Raw genomic sequence first — 23,101 nt, 5'->3', positions numbered from 1 at the left:
TACTCCGCATTCCCTTAACGACCATCGTACACGTGCCCCTAAGCAACTGATACTTGTTGCCCTAAATTATCCAAACAACCTCTATTTGATGGAAAATCCAAGAAACTCTAGCTACCAATTTCATTCGAATTGACTACAGATATCAAGAGAAATCAATAAAACCATATATGACATGGTGACAAAAGCAACTTCCGTACTACAAATGAACTGAACGGTTCTAATTTTTTTTGACAAGCAGCAACAGAAATATTGATTAGATGACAGAGGAGATTATAGGGATAAAGAGAGGAAAGAAAACTAGTATTTGTCTGTCCGTTAGCAGAGGATGACCCTGCTTTGGGTCCAACGTAACACCAGACAAGAAATAAAAAAGGGGTGCTTTCCAGTAAATTAAAACTACTCCTGTACGAAATAAGTATATGGAGGCTATTGCCTACAGCATGCGGAAAAAAGCAAAGCCATCCAAGTCCAGAGATTGGAAGGGAAAAACTGGAGAAAAAGTAAACGAAGAATGCATGGGCCGCCCTTGCAGTTTCACGAGGCGTCATTATATTCCGTAAGCGATCCACCTTTTACCCCCAAATGATGTTGTCTCAACAAAGCATAGCTGGCATATGGTCAACCTTTGGGATTTGCCACTGGCTAATCACACTTGATGTTTCTGTAAATTCTTCTAACAAATAATGTAGATCCAAGATATCCCACAGCACCTGAATTTTTCAAAGGGATGTCATTAGTTCAATGGTCAAAAAGGGGAAAAAATTGAGGAACCACTTCTTGCAAAGATCATAAAGGCAAAAGCTCACCACAAAGTATTCCTAGACCGAGACAAAACATTAGAGTGTAGCCAAAATAGAAGCTAGTCTGGAAAAAGCCTGACATCTTGGTCTTCACATTATAGTAATATATAGAATAAAGGTACACATAGACAGCAGTTGAAGCTGCAGAAAAGAAAGAAGTCCACTGCCAGTGATAGTTTTCGGCATTTAGTAAGAAGTATGTTCCCACAATGGTCACACATACTGTGACAATTATGAGGATCAGGAATACTAGCAACATAAAGCCATAAACATAGTACACCTGCAAAGTAAAATAAGCAAATATTAAGTCGATCAGATTCGTAATATCCTTTTCTGCAAATGCACTAAAACAAAGCACAGAATTTAAATGGCCAAATCAAAAGCTGAACAAAACTAACAGAATAATCATCAATGCCAATATGATTGACTAAAATAAGAAAAGGCCGGAATTTCAGAGGATAAGGACTATTGCAAACTTTATTCATAAATGAACAGTGAAACTGACAAAAACAAAACATAATGCCTATAAAAAAAAAATCATGACAATTATTTAGTATAAGAGAGGACACAGACTAAAGAGCAACCCTGATAACTTTTATAGTCTACCTTGTAGTTCCAGAAGGACGTGAAGACAAAATACATCTCAATGAAAATGCTGCCAAAAGGAAGCAAGCCCCCCATGAGTGAGACAACGGAAGGTGTAAGATACCATTTCTTCTCCGGAATAGGACGAGGAATGGTCTTCACACGGCATGGATTATTTGGGGAGCCACTCCAGTTCCTACCCACAACAGTACCTAAAAGTGCCAGAGGGAAGGAGATGAAAGCCCAAAGAATGAACACAACCACCATTGTCCCAAATGGTATAGCTGCTAGTGATCCATAGAATATAGCAATTGTGTTTAGTAGGAAGCCAATCCCAAAGCACATAAAAGGAAACAGTGAGGCTGAAAGAATCATTGACTTTATCCAGTTTTTACCTGTCAACATACGAAACATGCATTCAGTTACGAGCTGTCCTAAAATGTGAAAAATTAGCTTCTTGAAGTTTTAAGAACTACATATTAGAGTCAGAAAAAGAAACACAACCAATTTGAGAAAAAAACATACCACCATTCCGCGAGTAAAGTCCACCACTAACATAGCCTGAAATGAATGATGTGAGAGCATAACACACAATGAAAGTTGTGACGATAGCTCCTCGCCTGGCCCATGGATGAAATTGTGAAGAATAAGTAGAAAAGGCAATTATTGTCCAATTAGAAAAGATTAAATAGACAGAATAGAGTCACTGATAGCAGATAATCACAATCAGACAAGAGGTATTCAGAGGATGATGAGCTTTTTCTGAGAAAACAAAATGAGCTTTTTAGTTTGTAATAATGGAAAAATCGAATGAACACGTAAAAGAATTTTATGCTTGTATAGTATATAAGCATTCTTTCTGTCATGCCTGTTTAGTTGTAATATTGCACTGCTTCCTTCATTTCCAGCATTATCTTCCCAAATTAAAAAAAAAAATGAAATAAATAATTCCATCTGGTAGTATCAAGCTGATCTCATACATACCCAATGTACAGCATTCCAATGATTGCCAACACAATTACCAGAAGAACGAGCATTGCCAGCTGGGCACCAGTACCAACAAGGGCAGAAAGAAGAACCAAACTCTGAGGAGGCCGAAAGACATCTCCATGAACAAGCTTCCATCCAGATTCTTCACTCACATCTCTTTCCTGACAAAAATGCAACTACATGAACACACAAATGGGCTGACAAAATAGGAACTCATTTACATGCTGCCATATTGGTAGAACTGGCAATTAAAAAATAACTCAAGATATATGGTAAGCTCTACATATATCTGATATATAGACACTAAAAGGGCTGCAAGTAATCACCAGAGTCTCCAGGTCGTCATCTTCACGAGCATATTTTGCATAATCATTTCTGAGAGTTCGCATCAATATCATGGACACCAGGCCAGTGAGGAAAATAACCATCATAAAAGAGTTGAAAATGGAGAACCAATGAATCTGCAGAAGGTATTTCAAAGTCAGAAGCAATCCTTTTACAGGGCAGAGATTTTCAATAATTTCCATTAAAAACTGTCAATGGGACATGTCAGCAATGCCATAAAGTTCACAGGTATATCTTTTCAAATTTTGCTAGATAGCAGAGCTTAAAGCATGCTCTTAAGGTAAGTTGAGATGGAACTTGACAGCCTGATTTAAAAAAGCCTTACCTGGTGCTCAAAAAAAGGGTAATCCAAGTACACATCAAAACGACGTGCAAATGTTACATCTGTCGGTGACCATTTTACTGAATATGTCATGTCTAATGTCTTCCCAGCTTCCAAAAGTTTAGGACTTTCTTGAGTGAGATTGACATGAATTATCTGTAGGAAAAAGAAATAGACCAGACCAGTATCCTAAGTGGTCCAGAAATGAGTAATTGTACAGATTCATAAACCTTTTATAAACCACCTACCTGACTGTTGTTGTATCTAATAACAATACTCTTGTGTGTGAAAAGAAAATGTTTATTTTCATTATTTTTGTCCGTCTCCCCAACAAAGCCTGATAACAAGTACATGTAATTAGTGTAATTATAAAGGTGAGCAATCTCACCAAATATGAAGAATCCAAACAGAAGGCACAAAGAAGTGACATATGCATACCCCATAAAGGCAAATCATCTGTCATTGTGCCCCAGCAAGGATGAGGGAAAAAGAAAAAGAAAAGGGTCAGCATGCCAACCACAAGAATATGAAAAAGTGTCAAAGAGCAAATGGACATATATGGCAATTCTGCAGGATTGAAAAAAAAAGATGAAGAAAGAAGAAATTTGCATACAGTTAAAAACATACCGATGAAGAATTCTAACCAATATGAGTTAACTATTGCATCTGTGAAATGCTTCACCTTTGCAGCATCAAGCTCAAGTGCACAAATAGAGCCCTTCTCAACATTTCCTTGAAAAAACCAATTTTCAAATTATTATACCAGGCAATAAAAAATGATGCATTCCAATAACCATGGCCCAGACTAAATTCCCGTTCAATAATCCAGGAAAGACAAGGAAGAATATATAAAGAAAGAGTGCATACTTTGAAACTTCATCTCAATTTGGCTGTCTATCAGTTCATTTCCACCCAGAACTTCCCCAAGTCCACCCCACTTGTGTGCAGGGTTTTCAGATGGCTGGCAAAATGGAAGGCTGTAATAATTGTAGGTCTCCTGCGGATTATTATAGGGGCCAACCTTGTTCACCCAAAGTGTGACAGGGTCATCTGCTTTGTACTGCATATGAGACCGTGATAAAATCCTTGGTGAAAGCCAACTAAAAAATAAAAAAACTTTTTTTTTCCCAGAAAGTGTTCTCTTACAAATGAAGTTGCATATCACACTTTTGTCAATTGAAAAAGGATTGGCAAGTTATTATGCTATTAGACAAAGCAGAAATAATAAGAACAGATAAAGACAATTTTGATCTCAAAATTAGGTCATGAACATGATACCCATTGACCAATCTCCACAATAGAAAGAGAAGGCCAAGCTAAAGGAAATAATCTTTCCAAAAGATATACATAAAATTAAATCATCTTACATAAGGAATTTCCACAAATATAGAATATAAACTCCTGCCAACTGGCTAGCTGCGTATCAAACCATGCAGTTAATTTAAGTGTGCAAATACAACATAATTTCTATCACCCTTTGCAACAAAGTAGCGAGACATTGATTAATTAACAGAAGGCTATTTTGCCCCCCTCTGTTTAACTACATCTTCCCCCCTAATCCAAATATCTTCCATTCTCTTCTAATATGCTCCCTATTTGAGAGCTCCATGGTGCGTTAATGAATCAAGCTAGCTCAAGTTGCTCATAAGATCATATTGTCATTAGTTGAGTTTGATCTCAAATCTTAAGCTAGCAAGATATGGTTATTTATATTCTATATAACTAATTATCTATTACATAAACTTTAGTCCAATTTGTTAAGAAATGGTAAGGAGGTGGGGGCAGTAGAGAAGGATAAATGCACTAAGGGAAAATGCATACGAGATATTTAACAAGAAAAGTTTCTGTTCGACTAAAATGAATTGGAATAACTAAATATGCCATAAAAGCAAGTACAATGATTTAAAGACAACATGTGCAAGAAATATCATGCTCTGGCACTTCAGCTTATTCTAAACCACTAAAAGGGATTGAAACAATGACGCACTACCTTAAACACTAATAAGTCATCAAAACAATGTAAATTAATGTCCTTGGTCATTTTTCACCAAAAAAGAAAAATGTACCTGGTCATAACATACATGAGTAATAACATATAACATTGATGGACAGGATCATCAACCTATAGGCTATGGCTCTTAATTTCAAATAATCACCTCCATTATTACAAGAATTTTTTAGAAAATCAATTTAGATGATTTAGAAATACAGCAGACTCTTGTTCTTTGATTTACATGACTTGTAAGCAATTTGCCAGTTACAAAAATTACTAAGAACAACTAAAAAAAAGGAACTCAAAAATAGATGACTTTTACAACATTAAGCAACTAACCTACCTATGTGGTTAAAAACAATTCCACATTTTCTTTGGCTTGAATGCCCCTAACACTGATCAAAGCAAAAGTTGCTTCACATGCTAATACAGACAAATAATGCATCTATGACCTATGATTTTACTTATTTGCCACTCTAACTCCAGGTGAAACATTTTGATTTTTTAAAATGAATAATGTGCTTCCTAATTTAACTCTCTCCCCGATGGAACAATTTGATCTTTGATCAAACTCCATCCTGCTCCAAATATATGAGATGAAACACTGCATCCCTTGATACAAATTTTGCCAGATCAATTCCAAATTGCATCACAAACATTAGTTAATTTCTTGTTATTACCTGATGGAAGCTTGGGAAACTAATTATTATCAAAGTAATTATCTGGTCATGTTTGGCTTTTTCCCCTTTCTGGATCAGTTTGTGCAGGATTCTTTTGATATCCACGAATGCACAATGGAAATCCTTGTGCCCATGTTAATGCGACCAGCCTTAACGTGTGAAGCCCAACTGCTTCAAAGTTCCTAGAAAAAATTAGATACTCATACACTCCTCACCCATTTCGTCCCTTCGTTTTCTACATGCTCCTCTCATTCAATAAAAAGAAAAAAGTTCACTGCAAGACCCAACCCCTGCCATGAAAAAAGAAAAAAAACATGCGCACTTGCACTGCATGTAGGAATCTAGTTTGTTCAAAACTGATTGCTTATTGCTCAGATTTGAGTCTTTGAAAGGAGTTTATTAGTTTCAAGATTATGTTTAAGAATTACATTCCAATGTCACATGTAATTTGACAAAAGATTCACTATCTCAGGATCCTATACCGGCATCATTCTGCTACTATGCTGGTACACCTAGTATGGAGGCCGGTTTGGCATACCCACATTCAATACACCTTCCCACCATGTACCGATTCAGCATTGATATGGTACAATATGGTCAGTACACACCGGTACCCACCGGTATGGAAGACCATTTAGCCTAGAAGCCTGTTTGGGACAAAGATATCATGTTACAAAATCTTTAAACAGAATTTTAAGCAGGCCTCCAACTGGCTCATGGATCTGGGGTTTCAATTTCATATCAATTATTTCATTTGATAGATCCTGCAAAAGCTAATGGGTAATCACATCTACACTCCCTCACTTCTCTTTTCTACTCAACCGAATGTTAAAAGAACCAAAACCAAGTTAATTAAGGTGGCTAGGCAGTCTCTAGTCGGTAGGGACCCCTATTGTCTAGCAATTGCCTAGGCATGTAGGTGGATTTTCTAGTAAATTTGGCAATGCATCCTTCAAAAGGGCAAAACGATACATAAAAGGCCTAAAGATAATAAGATTAACTTTTCTTTTCAAATTGTACACTTAAATAACCAAATACACCATTAATAAGAGTTAATATTAATCAAAACCATGGTATGATTTAGTAGCCAAACCAGGTTATATTTATATAAGCATGACAAGCGATAACAAAAGCAAATGTTTAAAAGTTAACCTGAAAAGTACATATATGAAAAGGCTAATGAAAATCACAAGCTCATAAAATGTAATTGAAATCCCACATTGCATTCAAAAAGAAGAAGAAGAAGAAGAAGAAGAAGAAGAATCCAATGGGAAGTACACAGAGAACAAATAGAAAAAATGGAGAAAAACCAAGTAGACAAAAATAGGGATGAAAAGGAGAAAAAAGGAATAAGAAAAGAAGAAAAAGGCAGGCTCCTTCTAATAAAAATGGGAAGAATAAAAAGAATAACATGGGAAGAGAAGAGACAGTAAAAAGTATGAAAAAATAGAGGAAAGAAAACTTTTGGAGCCTTTAGGAAGTAAAATGACTATAGGCAGACTATGCTGAGCTGCTAGTGGAGGTGTGCCAAATGAAGTGAATAGCTTGAGTTCGGCTAGCGCTTGGCTCAAGAAAGCTTGAATCAACTTGATTTGAAATTAAACAAACCAAGCTTGAACCAAAAAAGGCTCGAATTAACTTCAAATTGAGCCAAAAATTGATCTAGCTCAATCAAGATTGGCTCAACAAGGCTCAAATAGATTTAAGTTATATTATCTATGAGTTGGATTACACAACTTACATTAACTCTTTAAGAAAGAAATTAACAATTCTAAACTAATGATCCCAACCATTCAAAAATGATTTACACTACAAGAAAACAAAAACCAAAATTCATGTATTTTGGCAGTCTTTAAACTATTATCAAGTTGGCATAAAAATGAACAATATTAGTTAAACTAGCATGGTAAATAGTTGATAGGGCATATAAATTGAAATTTACTTTATGGATCATGATCTACACATCCTAATCTAGAGTTGATTCTAGCTTGTTTTAGATTTATCAAGCTAATCAAGCAAGCTTATGTTCAGCTTGAATTAAGCTCGAAATAATGGTAAACAAATCAAGCTTGATCTTGGAGTTCAACCTCGAAATTAATTTCAAAACAAGCTTGATAAGATCCAAGCTCGATCGAGCTTGGCTCAGTTACACCCCTACCGGTGGTTGAATGGCTATTGGAGGACTCAACAAGAGCCTCCAACTGGTGGTACATGGGTGGATAGGGAAACAACAGCCGGTGGGTTACTCACTTGTCAATAGAGGTGAGGTTGGGAGAGACAAGGGAGTAATGAGCAAAGTGACAACATATCTTAGGCTGTGTTAGTTTGTTTCAGTCACAACAGCCAAAATGAAGTGAGAAAATACAAAACACACAAATTTTAATATAAGAGTGCCTAGTCAGCGACCAACTAGGTGGTCTAAGCTCTGCATGAACCTAGGCAGATCGCCTAGGCACGTAGGCAGTGATTTAACAATACTAGGGCACACTGGCCATACCCATCAAGAATGATCGATCGGAAAGGCTAATTTGATTGACAAGCAAATAAAGAGGGCACATCCCAGACTCCTTGTTCTTATACTGCTACAACTTATATACTCCTCCTTCCCTTATCTGCTCGTTTTGCCTTCTTGCAATCACAAAAACCTTCCATGAGGTGTCATGCGGGGATTTAGGTCATGATATACACATGGTGGGAGAGCCAAAGCCACCCAGTCCAAGGCATTACGTCCTGTTCTATTCCTTCATGAAACTGTATTTTAACTAACCTATGAAAGAAATAAACAAATAATCCACCAGTCCCAGAATATCTGGCTCAGAAACAAACCCACCACTGCTGTTGAGTTATGATTCCATGATCCTGTCACACTTCAATACCTCAATTAGATAAATGTACAAAAAGAGGAAATTATAAAAACCGTAGCATGTTGCTATACGCCAGCAATTACTCCTTACTCCTACCAACACCCAACAAAATGGACCTTCACAAGCCACGATGATCAAAAAGATGGAATTTTGATTGCCTGTGATGGATGAATAGAACAACCGGCAAATCTTTCTCAGCGCAGCAACAAATTAGAGAGTTTGGTTCAGATCTAACCCCCATAGAAAAGAATGATACCCTAACCGAGAATTCACATCCCGTCGGACCCAGGAATCAAATTTGTTCCCCGAACCACTTTCAAAACTCTGCAGATTCGAACACGAATCCAACGATCCGAGCAGATAAAGAGAAAGAAAGGCCAACAGTGGAAGACGATCCGTGGGTCCCCCTACAAGATCTCGCTAGAAATCGGTTTCTAATCGAAGAACTAGGGCTGGGGAGGAGGGAGAGTACCTTGTGATCGGACTCGGAGGCGGCGGCGCCGGCGACGAGGAGGAGGAGAAGGATGGGAAGGAGGGGAGGCTGAGATCGGGCGTCGGAGCGCATCGCCGCGGCCGGATCTGAGAGCCCGGAGCTTGGGGGTGCCTTTCTTTCCGGGCTTTTTCCTTAATCCTTTCCGCCGCTCCCTCGATCGTGTCTCGGGGTAAGAGAGAGAGAGAGGGGAGGGGAGAACACGGAGCGAGCCCTTTTCCTTCAGATTTGGCACGGACGCGGCCTTCGCCTTTCGTTTCGTAGTAGTGTTATTAATTATTAAACAACCATTGGACGGGGGTTTTGGTTTGTAGCGTACTTCGCAGCTTCTCACTGGGATTTAATTTGCATCTTTTTTTGCTTTTTTTGTATTTATGATTTAGGTACAAAATGAGCTTTTTCCGGTCCTTCGCTAACATTATACATGATGCACTTTATTGGAACAAGATTGAGGTCATGAGATGTTGGCTAGACCGCGTTCAGATGAGCTGGATCGAGCTGAGCCAGGCTGGACTATAATAGACGTGTTTGCTTGTGCTGCATGCAGGTTGGTTTTTTTGGTATGTTATATATTATTGTGGATCCGTCAAATAAAAATGTGAGAATTTATATAAATATATATTTAGTTTTATAATAATAATTTATAAAAAATATTTTGAATATTTATATAAGGTTGAAAATTTTAAATTATATTTTTTAATTAATCTTTTTGTATGATATCTTAAGTTGTTAAAAGAGATATAAAGAACTAAAAACAATGAAGAAGAATGAGAAGAAAAAATTGTGTTGATAGGAAATTATATTTTAGAGGAGAACATGAGGCCCAACAGGTCTTTGATTATTCAATGACATGTAAGATATGGGAATTACTATTTTTTTTTTTTTTGTGATTAAAAGGAGTTATTGAGATTAACGATGTGTCCTCCTTGCGGATCTTGGGGACCCCATAAACCTGCGGTGCAGCTGAAAGGTTTTTCTAACTTGGCCAATCTGGCAACACCACAAAAAATCTTTCTTGAATTTCCCGACCTTGTTATCTTTTATATCATGAAATAAATTTCTTCTTTTTCGTGTGCGTTGGATTGATATGGACCGCTACCAATCCACTCATGATCGAGAGATTTGGGTGATTTTACTTAGATGATCATGATGAGATAAATACTCTTAGATCTAAGAAATATGCACATCAAGGCTGACTGATAATAGAGATGTAACATGGATAAAGTTAAACTTGGGGGCCAATGAATACCTCACTTATGTAGCTTTGGGTAAGAAATGTTTGTATATCCATAATCTAGGTCGAACTTCAGGAGAAGGCTCTAACAATGTGATCTAATCCAAATTAATAATGGGGCTCTTAACCTAATCCAACCAAATTTTAATATAAAATAAACATGCAACTCTAATAACTTATAATTCAAGCCAATATAAACAAATGAAAGTGTATGCTTTGAGAAATTTAGAATTAGTTAGTTTTCAAGTTAACCTACCAAGGTTTTGCACGAGCAAAAATGAGCTTAAACAATTTTTTAACCAATTTATGTGAATTTCAATTAGGGATGCTACCAGATCAGGTCATGCCTTTATTAGTATATACTTTTAATAATAGCCTATTCATTTTTAGATGCACGTGGATCCTCTGCTGTGGACAGTACATACATATGATGCACAGTGCACACACCCAAATGCGCGGTGTGCTGTGCTATGTGTGCCGCATACGGCCACATGTACCATTCATCATGCGATGGATGATGCATGTGATACACCGTACCATGCGGTGCATCGCATGCATGGTAGAGGATCTCCATCTTTCTTGGATCGGGTGCAAATAGCATCGATATCAAATCAGATAACTTGGACTATGTATAATCAAGTTGAAAAAGGAGCCAATCCAAGTCTCAAGTAGGTACCATTCAGGAAGCTCAATCCTTTTTTTCTCATCACAACCATCCTTTCATAACTTAGCATCAAGATATGATTAATAAATTCTCTGACCAGAAAAGGAATATAAGGGTAAAACTCCTTTTGCTTTGCACACAAACACACTTTATGCCCAGGATGGAGATTCTTTTTGTAGACCGTATCTAGACACAACAAAATTTCAGAGGCCTATCTTTGCACCCATGCCTGACCCAGAAGCCTATTGGTCGGAATATGATCCAGGTTAGGTTTGGGTTTGCAGGTGATAGCCCTGGTTCAGGTCTTCCCAAATGGCCTAATGAGTTGGATTCAAAACAACTTCAAAGTAATGACAATTTTGCATTGAAAAAATATTTGTTGCAACCATATCAAACTTATAACAAATTAATGAAAATTTTTATATTTTATCGATTCTGTATTTCACTCATTTTTGACTGCTGATGGTTGTTATGATGCTGACCCGTTGCAACGAAAATTTACTCATTTGGCATGCGAATCAAGTTAACAAAAAAAAAAGCCTTTTTGATTGAAACAACAAAATTATGCTGCATTAATTCTAGCATTAAAGACTCAAATCATCGGGAGTTTCTTTTGCTATACAAGTTCATCCTCTTCAAATTTTGGATGACAGTGTCCTACGCGATTTAGATTTTGAAGATATTGCTTTCAGAGCATCAGGTCATGATACCATATTTGAACTTCATATCAACTCTTTTTTTTTTGGTAATCATATCAGCTCTTATTACAGCTATCTCTTTTGCATTCATACCCTCAATGACCAACTTCTTCATATGATTTTATTTTGCCAGGACTCGTAAAAAGAAGGTCGGGAGAACAAAAAGATACCAATTAAGAGTGGGAGACTCTGATCGTGGAGCGTAAGAGTCAAGACATACCAACAGATGGAAGATGAGGAGGTACCAATTAAGTTGCAGCATATACAGCATTACAATGGTACCGCAGATGAGGACATAATAAACGGAGTGTGATTAAGTTAACCCTTGGGTTTCTATGATACCAAGAGTCTCTGCTGCCAGCTGATCAGGGACAATCCTACTCGGCTAGGAACCGAATAGTCTAATCTGCAAAAAACCGACTACCCTACTCGGTCATGAGCCAAGCAGACCAGAAGATGTCCATTTTTCCCAACCGGGTATGATCCGAGAGAAGATTCAAGCTGAAAAATCGAGATCCAAGAAGAAAGAGAAGATTCAAGCCGAAAAATCGAGATCCAAGAAGAAAGATCCAAGACCGGACTTCCACTCAGCCAGAATATTCTACTTAGCCTGGATTCAAGTAGCCTACTCCGCTTGGAGCTGAGAAGTCTATTCGGCCAATGCCGAGTAGGCTACAAGGTGAGGAGTCAAGCAAGCCTAAAATATATGAACTCAGGAGTCGGACGCTGTCGGACGACTTCGTAGGACGTCGAGAAGAGAAAACTGCCACAATCCTGAGTTTTGAGTCAAGAAGGATTCGTGAGAGAGAACCGCGTCTGTAACGCGTGTTCTATTATGTTCCATTTTATCTGTTCCGATAAACGCATCGAATGTGGACATGTCTTTGTTTAGTCAAAAATAATTCCAATTGAGATATGCTTTATCTATGTAGGCCAGGAATCCTGATTAGAGAGGACTCTTTGGTTTTAAATACGAGAGTCGTGAAGAAGAAAAGCAGAATGAATAGTGAAAGAAGAATTTTTTCATGTTTTTTCTTCCGTCGCTTGTTTTCATTGAGCTTGATCCCACACAGATCAAGCTTTTGGTATAAGAGCAAGGTCTTAGGCCGCATATGGTAAATACGAGGTCCACATATCAAGTAACCAGCGAGTCTTTTTCCATCTTGATGAGACACCGCCGACCACTACAGCCAAAGATGAGTACTTAGGAGGAGACCAGTTCGACAAATGAGTGGGCCGAGCAGATCAAGAAAATGGGAGATCTGATGACAGCCATACTGGCTCGAGTGGAAAGTATTAAGAAAAACCAGCAGCGGCTGCCTTCTCCACCGATGGGGCTAGGAGTAGCCATGGAAGATGAGGAGGTATGCGTGACCCCCACAAAAGGATTTCTATGGGACCATGTGAGCATGTCGAGGAAGGACTTCGACATCGACCCTATAGGAGTAGTAGGCAAGAAGCCATTGCCATTTAAGGTTGAGGCGAAGATTGACATCCTTTTCTTCGATGGTGCAGTAAATGCCGTAAAGCTGGATGTCTGGATCAACCAGCTAGAGACCTATTTTACCCTATGTGGGTATGATAGTAAAAATCGGGTGGCTTTCGCATGATTAAAGCTAACCAACCATGCCTTAGTATGGTGGAATACATACCTCCATTCCAACCGCGATGCAGAGATTGGGTGGAGTGCGTTCAAACATCTTCTACATCAAGATTTTTACCTTATGGGGTACTCTCAAAATCGGTGAACATGCTGGCACAACTTGAGGCAAGGATAGAACCAGTCGGTGCAGGAGTACACCATTGAATTTCGGTGCCTGACGGTGGCGATGGGTATTTTCTTCAATAATGAAAATGTCTTCATAAAGTATGTTGCAAGACTACATTGGCAAATTCAGATAGAGCTTTTTCTGTATAAGATGACGAACATCTCTAGCGTCAGTACAATGGCCATGGCCATCGTATTGAAGAATAAGCCTGTGAGTCAGGGAGATGCAGGAGGATTGATCAAGGGACTCTCCAAGTTGCATCAAAAACGTGGCAAGAAAAAGGGCGAAGATAACTCTTCCTCTTCCTCGAAAAAAGTAACCTATATTGCGATCATTGTAAAAATATAGATCACACAAAGAACAAGTGCTAGAAGCTTCATTCGAAACTGTTGGCGAAAAGGCTAAGGGAGAAGGATAAGGCCAAATGCACGATAATGGCTGTGTTGACAGGTGAAGGCGAACGGCTCAAACTAATCATGAAAATGGACCCAACCCTATCTCTAATGGTCAGGCCGAAGGATACAGGCCCAAGTTTATTGACCAAAGAGGATGCTGCCGAGGAGCTCTTTACCTTCAACATCTAGATCAAGAACGAGGTCTTCGGCACTGTCATTGACATGGGCAGCCAAAAGAATTTGATCTCGACAAGCCTTGTATAGAGGCTGGGCTTGGAGACGACGCCACACCCATGCCCCTATCCGTTGGGGTGGATCACGAAGGATGTCGGTCAGGTGGTCGATCGACAATGCAAACTTCATTTTGCTATCACTAGTCGGTATATCGATGAAGTGGTGTGCGAGGTGGTACACTTGGAAATCTATTAGGTAATACTCGATAGTCCATTCTTATATGAATGGGATGCTCATTTCCACCGACGAGCACAAGAGTATGAGCTCACCAAGGATGGAAAGAAGTTTATCATCAATCGGGAACGAACACACCAACTAGCAGATTTGGTGATCGCTGGCTAGATGAAATGGTTGGTGAATGCTTGTCAGAAATTTATGCTGCTCATGATCCGTCCAGTAGCTCGGACTACCGAAAGTATTTCTGTTCTAACTACAACTTGCAGAGAAGAGGAGGACAGGATGTCCCATCTCCTCGATAAATAACCTGAGCTTTTTGAAGAGGCCCAGGAACTACCACCAAGAAGGGCAGTGGAGTATGAGATCCAACTCATTTCAGATGCGCCACTGCCTAACATTGGCATGTATAGAAACTCTATAACTGAGAACGAGGAGATCAAGTAGCAAGTGATCGAGCTATTCAAGAACAATGTCATCAAACCAAGTAGCTCCCCTTGCAGTTCACCAGTGGTGTTAGTGCCGAAGAAAGACGGAGGATGATGGATGTGCATCGACTATCGCTCACTTAACAAAATTACTATTAAAAACCGCTATCCGCTTCCCCACATCGATGACCTTCTTGACCAACTTAAATATGCAAAGATTTTTACCAAGCTGGATTTGAAGTCGGGCTACCACCAAGTTCGGATTCGAGAAGAGGATACTTGGAAGATCGCTTTCAAAACACGGTAAGGTCTTTACGAATAGCTTGTAATGCTGTTCGGATTATGCAATGCCCCAGCCATATTTATGCAGCTGATGAATAATGTGCTATGACCTTTCCTCGATGACTTCATCCTCATACATTTTGATGATATTCTGATCTTCTCAACTTTCTGAGAGGGCACATGAGGCAAGTCCAGAAAGTTTTGGAGGTGTTGAAGCACCACCGACTTCAATTGAACTGTAAGAAGTGCGAGTTTGGACGATCTTCTCTGGTGTATCTCAGCTTTATGGTAGGAAATGGTGAACTCCGCATTGACCCCGACAAGGTAAGAGCAATTCGAGAGTGGCCAACTCCTTGGTTCGTCATTGAAGTAAGAAACTTTGTAGGAGCATGCCAATATCTCTAAAAGTTTATTCAGAATTTTTCTATTTTGGCTTCTCCTCTTCATGCTTTGATGAAGGTAAATAATAAGTTTGAGTGGATGAAGAAATGCGAGGATGCCTTTCATCTTTTGAAGAGGAAGATCAGCGAGGCATCAGTTCTAGCCTTGCCAAATCTGTAGTGGCCATTTGAGCTCGAAACAGACGCGTCGGGTTACGCTATGAGAGTTGTCTTACTTCAAGACGGTTGGCCCATGGCATATCACTCTGAGATATTTCAAGATGCTCAGCTTAATTATCTGACGTACGATAAAGAGCTTCTAGCCTTATATCAGACAATGAAGCATTGGCGATGTTACCTTCTCGAAAAGGAGATGGTGGTGCACACTGACCACCGATCGCTTCAGTATCTCCAAATGCAAACCAAGCTGCAGCAAGTCCGACATATGAAATAGATGATGTACCTTCAACAATCCAACATCGTCATCAAGTACAAAAAGGAGATGCAAAATAAGCTTGCAGATATGTTATCTCGACCTCCTGTTGCCTCCTTGTGTTTATCAGTTTTTATGCAGATTCAATCGGTGTTGCACGAGGAGTACACCGACATATACAAGTTGGATTTGGAGTTTTGAAGAGTTTTGGAGGATGACGAGGCAAGAAGATCCATGGAGTTTGCCTTGCGAGGTGGACTCCTCTACAAAGGTGCACAACTGTGTGTGCCAAAAGCAGCAGATTAGGTGAAGTGGATGCGGGAATTGCATACTTCAAAGGTAGTAGGCCACTTCGGAGTCAACAAAATAGTGATGAATCTTCATCACTATGTCTACTAGCTTGGGATGCAGCAAGATGTGGCCTAGTTTGTGAGAGGCTGCATGTTGTGCAGCTGTTCCGAGCCAAACAATTGAAAATTGGGACTGTACAAACCCTTGCTGGTTCCAAACCGACCTTGGAAAAGTATTTCCATGGACTTTTTAGGGGGACTCCCAAGGATGTGGCAGGGGCACGACTACCTATTCGTGGTAGTCGACCATTTTTTGAAGATGGTGGTACTAATTTCATGTAAAAAGACGATCATGGGAGAGGAGGCGGCACGATTGTACTTCAGAAATGTCTGGACTTACTTTGGACTTCCGAGCTTAATTGTTTCTGATTGTGATAGTCGATTCCTGATCACTTTTTAGAGAGCTTTATGGTTCATGATGGATATACATTTGCAGCGGAGTGCTCCTTATCATCCCCAAACCAATGGTCAGACAGAAGTCATCAATCATACTATGGTCCATCTATTTCATGGATACAATACTCAGCATCCCAAGACTTAGGATGAGAGTTTGCCTTATCTGCAGTTTGCATTCAACAGGACAGTGCACAATTCTCTGCTTTCGAGGTGTGCTTGGGCTACTTACGACAAAGTCCGTTCAACTTGGAGTTTTCGGTGTGCATTACACCACAGACGACTAAGGAGGAAGGAGCCATTGCAAAAGTCCAACACTTCTTAGAAGAAATTCAGCAAGTGCATAGGTGGAGCAACAGCTACAGAGAGCCCAACAGAAGTACAAAGAGCGGTATGACCGACACTGAGTAGAAACGAATTTTCAAGAGAGTGACTTGGTATGGTTACACCTCGAAAAAAAATGACAGAAGAGAGTCGGGAGGAAGCTGAAGCCTATCCGATATAGTCTCTTCAAGATTATTCAGAAGATTGGTGATAATGTTTTTCAGTTAGAACTACTAGCTTATATGGAGATCTACTTGTCATTAATATTAATAACTTGAAGCCTTTCGAACCGTCGATGTTGGATGACGAGCCAGAAGAAGTCTTACCATCAGTGGGCGACCTAATTATTGACCAGAAGATGACACTGGCAGAAGATACCATCTTGGAGAGGAAGATTACTAAGACGCGTCGAGGACAGTGTGAAGCCTTCCGAATTGGACGAAAGGGCCAGCGACCCAGCACAGCAAAGTGGTTCAATAGGAAAACTGGTCAAGTCGAGTTTTCTAATCTTCAGTTTTAGAATCCAGCAGGAGCTGATTCTTCTATAAAAAGGAGAGCCATGATCGGAGACAATGCTACTCGACTGGGAACCGAGTAGTCTACTCAGCAAGGAGCCGAGTACCCTACTCAGTCATGAGCCAAGTAGGCCAGAAGATATCAATTTTCTCCCGTCGGATATGATCCAAAAGGAGATTCAAGCTAAGAAACCGAGATCTAAGAAGAAGGATCCAAGACCGGACTTCCACTCAGCCAGAATACTCGGTCTGGATCCGAGTAGCCTACTCAGCCAGGAGCCAAGAAGCCTATTTGGCCAGTGCTAAGTAGGCCACAAGGTGAGGAGTCAAAGCAAGTCCAGAATGCCCGGACTCAGGAGTCGGATGCTGTCGGATGACTTCGTAGGACGCCGAGAAGAGAAAACTGCCACCATCCTGAGTTTTGAGCCAAAAAGGATTTGTGAGAGAGAACCACATTTGCAACACATGTTCTATTATGTTCTGTTTTATCTGTTTCGATAAATGCGTCGGATGTGGGTATGTCTCTGTTTAGTCAAAAGTAATCCCAATCAGGATAAGCTTTATCTGTATAGGCCAAAAATCCTGATTAGGAAGGAGTTTTTGGTTTTAAATATGAGAGTTGTAAAGAAGAAAAATAGAATGAATAGTGGAAGAAGAATTTTCTCGAATTTTTTCTTCCATCGCTCGTTTTCATTGAGCTTGGTCCCATACGGATCACCAGCCAACAGTATTAGGATGATACAGGGATTCCTATTGTGGTCACAGGTTTATAGATTACAGATGTAAATAAATTATATATCTTGAGAAAGTGTTCATGTTGTTAAATGCAAGGATTCAATTTTCGGTTGAATGTCCTATAGGATATCATAATGAGGTACCGTCTTTTGTATTTGGATGGAACCATCCTACCATCATTCTAGCATCCCAATTGAAATGTTTTGAGGTATTCGCTATCCCAAGTATCTAAATTAGACGGAACGGTGGTGTATCATCTTTCATGAAAAAATCAAAATAGCCCCATCCCATGATTGAAAACCTTAGTTAAATGTTAACTGAACTTACAATAGTTAAATTGCCCGTGCCAAATGATCACTTCTTGCCTCTAATTAGCTTATAGCATTTATGCTGCCGGCCATTGCATTACATCGGACTGCCTAATAGTGCCTAGTTGTATGAGTCATCCTATTTCTCCAATTGAATATTTGTAATGCCATAGGTTGGCAAACAATCTTTTCTTCAAATTCTCATTACAATCATTCAACTCACTCAAGCAATTTTTACTAATCACTAAAACAAATCATTTTACAGAATTGTATATGAATCAGTAAGTATAAAAAGATGCTCCAGATGTTAACCTTGAAAGCTCTTATAATGCTAAGAGATAGGAACCAGAATGTTAAGCAACTAGTATAACCTGTGGATTTATGGTTACGACTTTCAATAGAAATCAAGCTAATCATCACATAGATCAGAATTATAATCAGAGAACCAGTGTTCCGACTACTCCATTTTAAAATCTAAGCAAAGGTTATGCGTTACAACATAAGAGCTTAATCCTTTTGTCTATATCAAGTGAAGGGATGAGGATTGCCTGTTTCTAAGCTGGGCTCTTTTTCTCTTTTGTGCTTGCAGAAGATAAGAGATGAGATGAGTTCATACTTAGCTCATTTAGTACCAGTTGTGGGCCTCGCGGCATGCCCAGCTGACCCAACAAAGGGTTTCATTTCCCTCCCTGTCAACACCTCCAACTTTAATATCCAGAAACCATGGAACTTGCCTGTAAGCTAGCAATACAGCTTCATCAACGGTATCCACCTAGGTCCTGTCAACCAACGAGCCCGACTCCCTAATGAGCCACAGTGCTCTCCCCCAATCAATCAAGTACGCAAAGAGAATATGCGATAAGCTTTTACAATATAATAAAGTTGATTTGATAGAGTTGGGTTATGGCCTACACCCTTTTGGGAAAGATGCCAGCCAACCAACAACTATAATGTTTGGCTGCTCGGGATATAAAATAAAAAAAATAAATTAATAAAAATATTTTATTTAAATTTATATTTAAAAATAATTTTTTATTTAAATTTTAAATAAAAAATATTTTTTATTTGAAATATAATTTAAAATTAACTCTCCAAATAACATAAAATGATCAAATTATTTCTGCAGATATAAAACAATACTAAAACAATACTACGATTTTATAATACAGTACTGTTTTATTATAAAACAGTACTATCTTATTGTAATGTAAGAATATTATAAAATAGTATTATTTTTTTATAAAATTGTACAATTTTATTATAAAATAGTACTATCTTATTATAAACAATATTGCTTTATTGTAAATGAATACTACTTTATTGTATAAGGATATAAGGATATAAAGATCATTTCAACTAAAAATGAAGAGTTGCTTTTAATTTATGTTTGATATGGGAAACTACTTTTACACAAAACTCAAACAGAGACCTGCTTGTAATTTGAAAATAAAATTAAGAATTTATTCCTAATTTTTTGAAATAAAAATATTTTATCTTTTATTATTTTAAAAATATTCAATAAAACCAACTGACAAATCAATTATAAGTCAATGAACTTCCAATAACAAGCCCGTCTTGGCCCACATTTTAGGCTATTACATTTTGTTGTGCGGCAAAAATGTTGTTTGCACTGGTGTAATGCAAGAGCATTTCAGATGGAGCTGATATACCTAAAACTTCTGCTAATCTGATTATATTCTTGATGATTTTTCTATTCAAAGGTTATGACCACTCTTCGGGAGTCTGGCACTTTGAAAGGCATGCTTATATCCCAAGTGGGACATCCAGTATGTGCATCAAGTTTTCGGAGCGAATCGGACGGCTACAACTCTAATGCTGAGAGTCTACAGTGGTGCATTCATGTACTGTAGGTCACAGGTCATAGTTGATGATATTTATGATCCATGATTGGACTAAGAGCATGGAAGCCACTTTGTTGAGGAGATAATGGTTGTGATTTTGGAATAGCTTCTCGCGAGGGTGGCTTCTTCATGCAATGTGAAAATAATTGAAGCTAAAGGATACAGTGATATGCAAAGGCGTGTTCCATCAACTTCAAAGAATTGGCTATCACGTGCAGACTTGTTCGTTATCCGGCCCTTCCTCTTTGCTGCTGTATTGAAATTAATTTCTCTAGGGGTTTCATTATTGTTCCCTACTATAATAATAGTTCAATGGTTGCAATGGGCATAGAAAGTCTTTTTTTTTTTTTTTTTTTTTTTTTGCGTTAAGGACAGAGAAAGTTAAGGTGGCTTTTGCCTTCCAGCAACTGGAACACAAACCTACGGAGTATCCAAACGAGAAAGAGTAGGGGCTACCACTAACTACTGTCTTAGTTAGGAATTTTGCAAAAAAAAAAAACATTTTCTTTAAATTTTTTAATAGAAACAATCTGTTTTGCAATTCATTGGACCTCTATTAGATTTAAATATTTTTTATAACGGGTGCTTCTATAAGACAATTAGTGGATGCATGTTAGTAATGGATGCATTTATGGTACAAGTAAACAAACATGTTAAAATGGGCTTATAAGTTACTGTGAAAGCAGGGGCATTATGGTTCATTAAAGTTGAAAAGGGTACCATAAAGCAAATTCTTTAAAATAAAATTTCCTTCTTAATTTAAATAGCCATAAGTTTGTCTGACATTACATCGAAAAATGATACCCAACTCTTAACCATGGAACTTTGAATTAAAAATAGTGAAACTAAAATACAATGTCCATGCACTACTTGCCTTTTTTTTGTTTTCCTCCTTTTCTTTGCTCTTTTCTTATCCTCCATTTGTTTACATGCTCTTTATGAATTTAAAATTAGATTAGAGAAAGGGACAAAGAAGGCCAATAAAACTCCAATTGAGTTACGGTCACTTCATCCGCTTCCCTTCCATTTCCTTGTAACCGAACAGGCTACCGGCTAGTTTACGTTATTTAAAAAAAGCCTGTGTCTTATTATCTTATAATATGTATGAGAAGGGAACCTTCTGCCCCACAAGTAGGGAAGCCTCAAGCCTGTCTGCAAAGAATAATTCAACTTCGTGCAAGCCCTGTTTGTTGACTACTAGGCACTTACAAAGCGTAATCCAAACGATGCGGCATCCAATAGACAACTATTATCCCTTCAAAATCTCTCTTATATATTCCCCTCACTCCCTGCTAACCTTTGCACCACAGAGTCCTCGTCACTCTTTCCTAACCTTTGCACCAGAGTCTATTCAACCCTCTAGGAAGTGTTTAGAATGGCCACATCCTTTTGGTTTCTTTTGGCATTCCTGGCGTCCTTGTGCCTTCTTATGGATGGTCATCTCTTCTGCGACGCTGATCCCACTGATGGTTTCACTGCTGTTCAACTAACAGAACATAATTTTGAGATCCAGAAGCCATACAATATCCCTCTAGATGACCGTTACGGCTATAACAATGGAGTTCATAGGATGTGGGTATGTTCGACCGACAAGCCGCTTCGAGCTGATAGCACTACCAAGCCTCGAACCGAGATTCGAATTCGGGTAATGGTTGAATGCTGTCTCACAACAAATGAACCAATTAACTAAGAAATAAGATCAGGAGCCTGCATTATATTAAGTGTCACCTAAAGTCATCAGTAGTTCTTAAAGTGTCTCTTCTATCATTTCTCCAACTTTGTTGCAGGGCTATGACTACTCATCTGGGGTGTGGCAATTTGAAGGATATGGTTTTGTTCCAAATGGCACCACCGGCACATCGATCATGCAGATACACCGATTAGATGGTCCAGCTACTGTATTGATGCTGAAAGTCTATGATGATCAGCTTAAATTCTACTCACAGAAATTGGTGGAGTCCAACATCTACAATAGATGGATGAGGGTAAATGTGATACATGATGTGGATGCTAATAAGCTAACGGTCTTCATCGATGGTGTTCAGAAGCTGGAGGTGGAAGGCAATGGGCACAGCACATTTGATTTCAAGTCTGGAGTTTATACCCAGACTGTCACGCCCCCGATCCGAGATTTTGAATCGAGGGTCATGGCAACCGCCGCATACTCATAGAAAACTCTTCCCATAAGCATGCAAGGCATCTTATCATACTATCCTAAAACAACAGCGGAATAATTAGTCAACAATTTAAATCTAAAATATAACGACCTAAATTTTTTCTTTAATATCTCAATAAATTCAACAACGATTCAAAGGCTTTGTATCAAATTCAATAAGCCTTTCAACCTAAAATAAAAGTATGAAGATTCTGCTTCTGATCACTCTTCTATTCATATCTTGTATCATCTTAATTCTTCAACATCTGTAAAAACAGTAAAATAAGAGGTAATGAGCTAGACAGCCCAGTAAGCAACGATCACTTCTCAACAGATTTCATCAGGCATATAAGTAAATAATCATTTATAGAAAATAAGCATATAGAGTTCATCAATTCGAAATCAATTTCAATTATGCAATATAATTCATGCCAAATTCATTTCTTTTTCGAAATTTCAAGTTTCTTTCAAGATTTCAATTTCTTTTGTTCTTCAATTTCTTTTCGTCAACCATGAGCTATGACCACATTTTTCCTGTGGCAGGGTCATAATACCGCGTATCTGCTTGCGGTAGGCTGCGAATCATCTGGCAGCCATGTCCTTTGGAACTGCTGGTCTCGCTGGCGGTTTGTCGCTGGTCTCTCTGGCGACATGTCGCTGGTCTCGCTGGCGACATAAACCCTCAGGACAATCAATTGC

General features: G+C 38.7%; 2 protein-coding genes across 2 annotated transcripts; one reads left to right on the top strand and one right to left on the bottom strand.

Annotated features, from left to right (window-relative positions):
- Positions 1–270: 270 nt before the first annotated feature.
- On the bottom strand, positions 271–9,302 carry LOC105038412 (transmembrane 9 superfamily member 1). The gene is made up of 12 exons (XM_010914220.4): positions 9,052–9,302; positions 3,910–4,102; positions 3,670–3,774; positions 3,481–3,498; positions 3,291–3,379; positions 3,046–3,198; positions 2,702–2,836; positions 2,370–2,536; positions 1,911–2,005; positions 1,407–1,780; positions 807–1,080; positions 271–710 (listed from the first exon to the last, which is right to left on the bottom strand). The coding sequence occupies exons 1-12, from the start codon at positions 9,142–9,144 to the stop codon at positions 643–645; spliced, it is 1,764 nt and encodes a 587-aa protein (XP_010912522.1). The 5' UTR covers positions 9,145–9,302; the 3' UTR covers positions 271–642.
- Positions 9,303–21,622: 12,320 nt separating this feature from the next.
- On the top strand, positions 21,623–22,418 carry LOC105038460 (citrate-binding protein-like). Its single transcript, XM_010914268.2, has 2 exons — positions 21,623–21,892; positions 22,035–22,418. The coding sequence occupies exons 1-2, from the start codon at positions 21,623–21,625 to the stop codon at positions 22,416–22,418; spliced, it is 654 nt and encodes a 217-aa protein (XP_010912570.2).
- The last annotated feature ends 683 nt before the right edge of the window (positions 22,419–23,101 follow it).

The sequence above is a fragment of the Elaeis guineensis genome, chromosome 1, assembly GCF_000442705.2.
Source record: "Elaeis guineensis isolate ETL-2024a chromosome 1, EG11, whole genome shotgun sequence".
Classification (NCBI taxonomy): Eukaryota; Viridiplantae; Streptophyta; class Magnoliopsida; order Arecales; family Arecaceae; genus Elaeis; species Elaeis guineensis.
The sequence above is the reverse complement of the archived record's forward strand: the minus strand, read 5'-3'. Positions and strand labels throughout refer to the sequence as shown.

Excerpts from the sequence above, each read along its gene's own strand:
- LOC105038412 (XM_010914220.4), bottom strand. The coding sequence starts at position 9,144 with ATGCGCTCCGACGCCCGATCTCAGCCTCCCCTCCTTCCCATCCTTCTC. Across the intron at positions 3,775-3,909 it reads AATTGAGATGAAGTTTCAAA|GAAATGTTGAGAAGGGCTCT; the intron begins GTATGCACTCTT and ends GGTTTTTTCAAG. Across the intron at positions 2,537-2,701 it reads ATGACGACCTGGAGACTCTG|GAAAGAGATGTGAGTGAAGA; the intron begins GTGATTACTTGC and ends CATTTTTGTCAG.
- LOC105038460 (XM_010914268.2), top strand. The coding sequence starts at position 21,623 with ATGGCCACATCCTTTTGGTTTCTTTTGGCATTCCTGGCGTCCTTGTGC. Across the intron at positions 21,893-22,034 it reads GAACCGAGATTCGAATTCGG|GGCTATGACTACTCATCTGG; the intron begins GTAATGGTTGAA and ends ACTTTGTTGCAG.